The sequence below is a fragment of the Quercus robur genome, chromosome 7, assembly GCF_932294415.1.
Source record: "Quercus robur chromosome 7, dhQueRobu3.1, whole genome shotgun sequence".
NCBI classification, from domain to species: Eukaryota; Viridiplantae; Streptophyta; class Magnoliopsida; order Fagales; family Fagaceae; genus Quercus; species Quercus robur.
Window position 1 is genome coordinate 42,770,851 of NC_065540.1, and position 8,868 is coordinate 42,779,718.

The following is an 8,868-nucleotide window of genomic DNA, read 5'->3' on the forward strand; positions in this document are numbered from 1 at the left end:
AGGGTCAGCCCTCTCTACTATAAAAACCCAAGCATCCTCACAAACCAAGGTACGCATAATTTACCCTCTCTAGCACTCTAGAGCAGTGAGAATAATTCTAACTTGACCTTCGGAGGGTGTTTGGCCGGTACCACACCGGTACCCCCCGCTAGGTTACTCCTTTTCGTTGTGCAGGTGCCATTCGCGATCGTACGAGGGACGTGTGACTCACTGGTGGGCAAATTTCCGGCATCATCAGTTGGCGCCGTCTGTGGGAAACGCTTTAGCACGTTCTCGCTTTCAAGACAAGAGAGTTACATGGTACTCACTCGCTCAATGGCGACCAACAACGACATTCAAGAAGAAGAAACTCCTACAACCGCGCTTGAAAGACAGGTGAGGACGCTCGCCGCCGCCGTGGAGCGCCTCACAAAGCAAAATCACGACCTAGAAGAGCAACTGAGACAGAAGAATGCAGCTCCCGACAACCAAGGAGCAGAGCAGGAAGGAACCAGCGCTGACAGGAGAAACCAGGAAGGACCCCAGGCCAGCAACGCCCCGAGCAAACCTGAACGACAGAACACGAGCATCCCCTCCCTCGCGGAAACCACTCCGCCCCTCGTTCTCGCGGAGATGCAAGCCATGAAGGAACAAATGGAGGTTATGATGAATGCTCTCAAGGGACGAGTATCGAGCGACCTTGACGACCTTGTCAACCGAACGGACTCACCGTTCACCGCTACCGTCAACTTCTACCCGTTGCCAAGCAAGTTCCGCATGCCGCAGATAGACAGTTATGACGGGGTCAAGGACCCACTGGACCACCTGGAGACCTTCAAAACCCTAATGCACCTTCAAGGAGTAGCGGACGCCATCATGTGTAGGGCCTTCCCTACAACGCTAAAGGGCGCGGCAAGAATTTGGTTCAGTCGACTGGCCCCAAACTCCATCAGCACCTTCAAGGAACTCAGCGCTCAGTTTACCGCACACTTTATTGGAGGCCATCGGTACAAGAAGTCTACGGCTTGCTTGATGAGTATGAAGCAGCGAGAAGACGAAACTCTAAGAGCCTACATCTCCCGTTTCAATAAAGAGGCGCTCTCGATCGACGAAGCTGACGACAAGATACTTGTCGCGGCATTTACAAATGGTTTGAGGAAGGGCAAGTTTTTGTTTTCCATATACAAAAACGACCCAAAAACCATGTCAGAAGTACTTTATCGTGCCACAAAGTATATGAACGCTGAAGATGCACTCTTAGCTCGGGAAGAGAGGCCTAGAAAAAGAGAACGGCAGGAAGACGGTCGGCAGGACCAAAGCCGAAAGAAGGCAAGAACCGCGGACCGAAGGGACGAAAGACGCCCTAAGCCCCTGGGGGGAAGGTTCACAAGCTTCACTCCGCTAACAGCCCCGATAGATCAAGTCCTTATGCAGATCAAGGATGAGGAATCGCTGACGTTCCCAGGAAAGCTGAAGAGTGACCCCAACAAACGTTCACGAGATAAGTACTGCCGATTCCACCGCGACCACGGCCACGACACAGCAGATTGCTATGACCTCAAGCAGCAGATTGAAGCCCTTATTAGACAAGGAAAGCTGCAGAGATTCGTTAGCAAAGAGAGGGCGGATCCCCCCGCACAAGACCAGCACCCCCGACGGGACAATGAGCGACCAAGGCCCCCAATTGGGGATATAAGGATGATCGTAGAAGGGATAACCGCTGCCGGGTCATCCAAGAAGGCCTGTAAGACCTATCTCCGGATGATACAGAATGTTCAACTGACGGGAGCCGTGCCGAAGATAGCAAGAAGAGAAGGTCCCGTGATCGGATTCTCAGAAGAAGACGCACGACGCCTTCACCATCCACATGACGACGCACTCGTCGTCAGCTTGCATGTAGGAGACTACAATATGCACCGGGTGCTCGTTGACAACGGCAGTTCAGCAGATATCTTATACTACACCGCGTTCCAGCAGATGAGGATCGACAGGGGGCGACTGATCCCAACGAATGCCCCGCTTGTCGGCTTCGGCGGGAGCCGAGTATTCCCACTGGGCGCAGTCACCTTGTCCGTAATTGTGGGTGATTACCCCCAACAGATAGCCAGGGACGTGACATTCTTGGTTGTTGATTGCTCATCAGCCTACAACGCTATCCTCGGGCGACCCACGCTCAACTCATGGAAGGCAGTAACCCCCACCTACCACCTGATGATTAAGTTCCCAACTGACTGCGGAGTAGGGGAGTTGCGCGGGAATCAGATGGCCGCGCGCGAATGTTACTTAGCCATGGTGGAAATGGAGGATCAGGTTCAGACTTTAAGTATAGAAGAGCACCGGACGGTAACGGAGCCGGTTGAGAAGCTAGAAGAAATACCCCTTGACAGTTCCGATCCTGGCCGAACGACCAAAATTGGAACACTCACTAACCCCACGACCCGTCAAGAGCTCATAACATTCCTTAGGCAAAATCAAGACGTATTCGCATGGGGTCATGAAGATATGCCAGGAATAGATCCTTCAATCATGGTGCATAAGCTGAATGTGTCGCCCGCCTTTTCACCCGTCAGACAAAAGAAGAGGGTGTTTGCCCCGGAGCGAGACCGAGCCATAGCAGAGGAAGTCAGAAAGCTACGGGAAGCAAGCTTCATCAGGGAAGTGTACTATCCCGACTGGTTAGCAAATGTAGTAATGGTGAAAAAAGCGAGCGGGAAATGGCGGATGTGTGTGGACTTCACCGACCTTAACAGAGCTTGCCCCAAGGATAGCTACCCCCTACCCAGGGTCGATGTCCTAGTAGACTCCACGACCCGACACCAGTTGCTGAGCTTCATGGACGCTTTCTCGGGATACAACCAAATCCGAATGCACGAAGCTGACCAGGAGAAAACGTCGTTCGTAACCAGCCAAGGCCTATTCTGTTACAAGGTCATGCCCTTCGGCTTAAAGAACGCAGGCGCAACATACCAAAGGCTCATGAACAAAATGTTCGCACAACAGATTGGGAGGAATGTCCAGGTCTACGTGGACGACATGCTAGTTAAGAGTCGGAGAGAGGAAGATCATCTAGGAGATCTCAAAGAAACATTTGATACACTCCGCTCCTACAATATGAAGCTCAACCCAGGGAAGTGCGCCTTTGGAGTAACGGCAGGAAAATTCTTGGGATTCATGGTGTCTCAAAGAGGAGTCGAGGCGAACCCGGATAAGATCTGAGCCATTATGGAAATGACACCGCCAAGAAGTATAAAGGAGGTGCAGAGCCTAAATGGAAAAATAGCGGCACTTAACAGGTTCGTATCGAGAGCAACGGACAAATGTTTGCCCTTCTTCCGGACACTGAAAAAATCCTTTGAATGGACCAACGAATGCCAGCAAGCGTTCGAAGAATTGAAGATTTACCTCTCCTCTCCACCATTGTTGAGCCCGTCGCAGCCGGGAGAAGAGCTTTTTCTCTATCTGGCCGTCTCCCCCGCAGCTGTTAGCGCAGCCCTGATGAGAGAAGAAGAAAGAGTGCAAAAGCCCGTATACTACGCAAGCCGAGCGCTTCGCGGTGCCGAGGAAAGATACCCGCCGATGGAAAAACTTGCCTTCGCATTGGTTACGGCAGCCCGAAAGCTCAAACCGTACTTCCAAGCTCACACGGTAAATGTCCTGACTGACAAGCCTTTACGGCGAGCAATGAGCAGCCCCGAGGCCGCGGGCCGACTGGCATTATGGGCGATCGAACTGAGCGAATTTGACATTCAGTATCGTCCGCGGACCGCCATCAAGGGACAGGCTGTCGCCGACTTTATAGCTGAGTTCACCCATAACGAGGACCAGGGGGCAGCACAGTCCCCTCAATGGAGCATACATACGGACGGATCATCCAACAGGCAAGCCGCAGGGGCCGGCATTGTGTTACTATCACCTGAAGGAGACACCATTGAATGTATGGTCCGTCTAAACTTTCCCGCCACCAACAATGAATCAGAATATGAGGCACTGATAGCAGGACTCGACCTCGCCAAAGCAGCAGGAGCCGCAAGGGTAGTCGTCTACTGCGATTCACAGGTCATCACCAACCAGATAAATGGAGACTACGAATGCAAGAGCGAAAAAATGAAGAAGTACCTTGATGAAGTAAGAGCAAGAGTAGGCGACCTAGAAGCCAAAATCATCCAGATTCCCAGAGAGGAAAACGAGCGAGCAGACCGTCTCGCGAAGGCCGCCTCAGCTGAACGAATGGTCGTCCCTGGTAATGTACTCTCCTTCATACAGCTTTCCCCGCTGATAGATATCGGTGACATGCAGGAAATATGCTCCGACAGCAGCTGGACAGCGCCGTTAGTCGCATACCTAAAAGACGGCATCTTACCAGACGAGAAGGAAGCCGCAAGAAAACTAAAAGTTCAGGCGGCGAGGTTCGTCCTGATAAAAGACGTCCTGTACAAGAGAGGTTTCTCACGACCATATCTAAGATGCTTGGGTACGGAAGAGGCAGACTACGTTATGAGGGAAGTGCATGAAGGAATCTGCGGAAACCACTCAGGGTCCAGATCGCTGGTACACAAGCTTGTGCGAGCGGGTTACTATTGGCCCACCATGCAGAAGGACGCCGAAGCCTACGTCCGGGCCTGTGACAAATGCCAAAGGTTCAGCAATATCATTAGACAACCAACCGAAGAGTTGACCCCGATGACGGCCCCGTGGCCGTTCGCACAATGGGGGTTAGATATTATGGGACCGTTCCCTACAGCTATGCGGCAGCTGAAATTCCTGGTAGTAGGCATCGACTATTTCACGAAATGGGTGGAAGCTGAAGCTTTAGCCACGATTACTGAAAAAAACGTTCGGAGCTTCGTCTGGAGATGCATCGTATGCAGGTTTGGCATTCCTAGAGTCTTTGTCTCGGACAACGGGAGACAGTTCGACAACGATCATTTTCGGGACTTTTGCTCACAGTTGGGAATAAAGAACCACTACTCCTCCCCCGCCCACCCACAAGCTAATGGACAGGTCGAAGTCACAAACCGATCCTTGCTCAAGATCATCAAGACTCGGCTTGAGGGGGCAAAGGGTATATGGCCCGAAGAATTGCCAAGTGTACTATGGGCATACAGGACGACGGCAAGAACACCCACAGGAGAGACACCGTTTCGCCTGACGTACGGAAGCGAAGCAATCATCCCGGCCGAAGTTGGACTCGCAAGCTACAGGGTACACAACCACGATGAGAGCAGAAACGATGAGGCTATGCGACTACAGCTCGACCTAGTGGACGAGATCAGGGCAGCAGCAGAACAAAGGCTCGCTAGGTACCAGGATCGCATGGCCAAATGCTACAACTCTCGGGTCCGACACAGAGACTTCCAAGTCGGAGACCTTGTTCTTAGAAAAGTCATGGGCGCCGCTAGGGACCCTACCCAAGGGAAACTCGGCCCCAATTGGGAAGGTCCTTACCGAGTTTCGTCGTGGCAGAGAAAAGGTACTTACCACCTTGAAACATTGGAGGGACAGAAACTACCACATCCATGGAACACCGAGCACCTACGGAAGTACTACCAATAGGAGCAGCAGCATGAAGACCAACTTCTTTTTTATTTTTTCAGCAAATTATAGTTTAACTCCTCAGATTTATCATTTATTTTAGTTTTTTCGCAACAACTTTTTTAGCCCAAGGGGCAGGATTTGGTTTTAATTACTTTCATTTAAATGCATGGCAATAAGAGGAGTTTTATTCAAAAATTGCTGAAGTGTATTTTCCTTCCGACGGTCCACTAAGTTTGCAGCCCAAAAACGACTAAGTCCATAACACAAGGACTAAAGAAAAAGCCGACGGTCCAATAAGATGGAGTAACCATCATAGGGCCCAGGCCTTAATAGCTGACGGACTTATGAAAGATGCCAAAGCATCAAGGCTAAAAAGCCAAGAAAACAGTGGTCCGAAAAGGTTAAAAAGCCGACGGATCGACAAAGATGTCAAAAGACATCAACGCCTAAAAAGCTGACGGGCTAAAACGATATCCAAGGCCAAGGCCAAAAGGCTGACGGCCCGAAAAGGCCAAAAGGCTGACGGCCCAAAAAGGCCAAAAGGCTGACGGCCCGAAAAGGCCAAAAGCTAAAAGGCTAACGATGCAACAAGATAGAATAACCATCATAGGGACAAGGTCCTCAAAACTGACGGACCGACAAAGAAGACAAGGCAACACTTGTAAACCGACGGTCAAAAAAGGCTAACGGTCAAAAGAGGTTGACGGCCCTAAGAAAGGCACGACCAATCAAAAAATGTAAACCGACGGTCATAAAACCGACGGGGTTTTCAACAGTTTAAAGAGCTGACGTGTTCCAAGCAGACGGGAATTTCCAACAATTTCGTATAAAATAGAGATAAAAGCGACGGAAATGAAATACATACATAAACGATGAGGGCACTTAAACATTACAACTGTTTAAAACTACAACTGTTTAAAAAATTACAACTGTTCTCCAAAAAACCGTCTAAAGATTACAACTATTTTCAAAAAAAAAAATTTTACATAACCATGGTTAAGCAGGAGGAGCGTCAGCAGGATTTCCGTCAGCCTGATGGTCTTCAACATCCACGATAACGGTTGGAGAATCTGAAGCTGTAGGATTAGCAGCAGGCTGAGCCAGGACTACCGAGCCGTCATGCTCCGGAGTAGGTTCTGGCTGAAGAGAGACGTCGTCTCCATCATCCATTGAAATCCCAGATAAGTCCAGCTCCGGGAAGGCCGACGCGACCTGTCGAAGGCAGTCATCGAACCCAGTGCCGTAATATTGACCACATGAGTCGATAAATGACTGCGACGTTTTGAAGTCTCCAATCGCGTCAGCCCCCGCCGTCTGTAACTTCTCCTCCAGAGCCGTCACCTCTCCTTGGAGCTTGACGTTCTCGCCACTGACCGTCGTCAGTTTCTCCTTGACTTCCTGCAGCTCCTGGTTAAGGAGACGGACGGCTTCCTTATACTGAGCCTGCTGATTCAGCAAGTTCTTGTTATGGCTGCGAACTCGACTGACGACCCCCTCCTTCGCCACGCAACGGTCACGGAGGGCTTTGACACGAACCAAGGCCTGAAAGAGCGTATCCGTCAGATAAAAGTACGCCAAAACAAGATACGGCATGTTCAACCCAAAAATGTGAGAAACTTACCCTGGAGAGATCAAAGAGGGCCGACGCCCCTAAATCCTCCGTCCCTACTTGATCACAGGGCTCCATGTCCGTCGGTTTTATCAGGGATTCAACCTCCCCGACGGCATATTCTTTGTGGGTTAGGAGACGGCACGGACCCTCAGTGACGGGACCAGCGGAAGTCATCACCCCCTTTCCCGCACCATGGCCAGACGTCGGAGGGGACTTTTCCTTCAATGGTTCGACTGACGGAGTAACGGCAGGCTTTTTCGAGGGACGGCCGTCACTCCCGTCAGGTTTCCTCTTCGCCACTTTGGCGACGGCCGTGGGGGTTGACGAGGCTTCCCCCCTGCTTCCTTGGCCTTCCTCTCCTCCTTCTGACGAGCTGCGGCAGCCCGTATCCTTTGCTTCGCAGAATCCATCTCTACAACACAAAGAAAACACTTTAGGAAAAGTGACAGAAAGAATGAAACTGACGGCAAAATAAAAGTCTACTTACGACGTCGCGCAAACTCCTCCAACCTACGAGCTTCCGCTGACGGATCTGGGCCCCCACAGTATAAATGGAGGGTGTCAAGGGTGATCAAATCCCTGCACTTACGGTCCTCCAAAGGAATTTCTAGAATCCGATGGATGAACTCCTCCTGCTCGTCAGTTATATGCGGACGGGTATAAGCTGGAAAAAGAAAAAAAATAACAAGTGTTAGCACCGTCACTTCAAAAAACGCACGAGCCTCATGGGTGACGGGATTAACCTGAATCCTTGACAAAGGCCTAGGTATTGTCAAAGTAACCACTGGGCATCGTCGCCCACTCCTCCTGACGGCACACCCAGTCCGTCCCTTCAACGAAAAAATACCTACTCTTCCAGTTCCTATTTGAGTCAGGCATATCTGACACTAACCGTAGCCCTTTCTCTCGGGTATTAAAATGATAAGTCCCCTTAGACGAGGCAATGTGATGAGGCCTATAGCAATAAAAAAATTCTCCGAGTGTAAGCTGACGGTGCCCTCCACTAAAGCTGCCCCACAGGATTTCAGCTCCTATAAAAGTCCTCCAGGCGTTTGGGGCAACCTGGGTGACGGATATTCCAAGGAAGTCAGCTAGTTGACGGTGAAGAGCCGTCAACGGTAACCTCAGGCCGGCAGCAAACATGGCGTCATACATGCCGACGTCCGCTGTCCGCCCGGAGTAACACCTCTCACCCTCTCTAGGGAGACGGAGGGGGATGTGGTTTGGGATTTGATAATGGATCCGTAACTCCCTAAAAACTTTACCACTCATCCCAGGCAAAAATCTGTTGACGGCCCAATCCTCAGGAAGAATGAAGGGACGGTTATCTACGGTACCCTCCGAGGTTCCTTCACTGGATCTCTCCTCCCCGTCACTATTCCCTCCGTCAATATCCATTCCACCCCCGTCATTTTCATCCCCTCTTCCCTCATCATCTCCCTCAGCAAAACTCTCATTGCCGTCAGGAGATTGGGCTGACGACTCTCTCTCTGACGGGAGGGAGAAGTCTGACTCGTTTCCGGAACCAAAGGTCTCGTCGTAGCCCGCTCCTTCGCGGACTGACGACTCGTCACAAGACGCGTCACTCGACATCTGACTACCTACAAGTGACGGGTTCAAACTAAGTACCTAGGCTGACGGCCTCACTAATGAGGCAAAAATAAAAAGAAAAAGGAAGGAGAGAGGATGAAAACTTACCGGTATGGAAGCCTTCTGGACGGCTACAGCAACGGATAAGCTGA

At 50.9% G+C, this 8,868-nt stretch overlaps 1 protein-coding gene across 1 annotated transcript; it reads right to left on the bottom strand.

The window, feature by feature from the left end:
* Window positions 1-6,510: 6,510 nt before the first annotated feature.
* Window positions 6,511-8,524, bottom strand: LOC126691436 (uncharacterized). Its single transcript, XM_050386486.1, has 3 exons — window positions 8,250-8,524; window positions 7,136-7,538; window positions 6,511-7,056 (listed from the first exon to the last, which is right to left on the bottom strand). The coding sequence occupies exons 1-3, from the start codon at window positions 8,522-8,524 to the stop codon at window positions 6,511-6,513; spliced, it is 1,224 nt and encodes a 407-aa protein (XP_050242443.1).
* Between the last annotated feature and the right edge of the window lie 344 nt (window positions 8,525-8,868).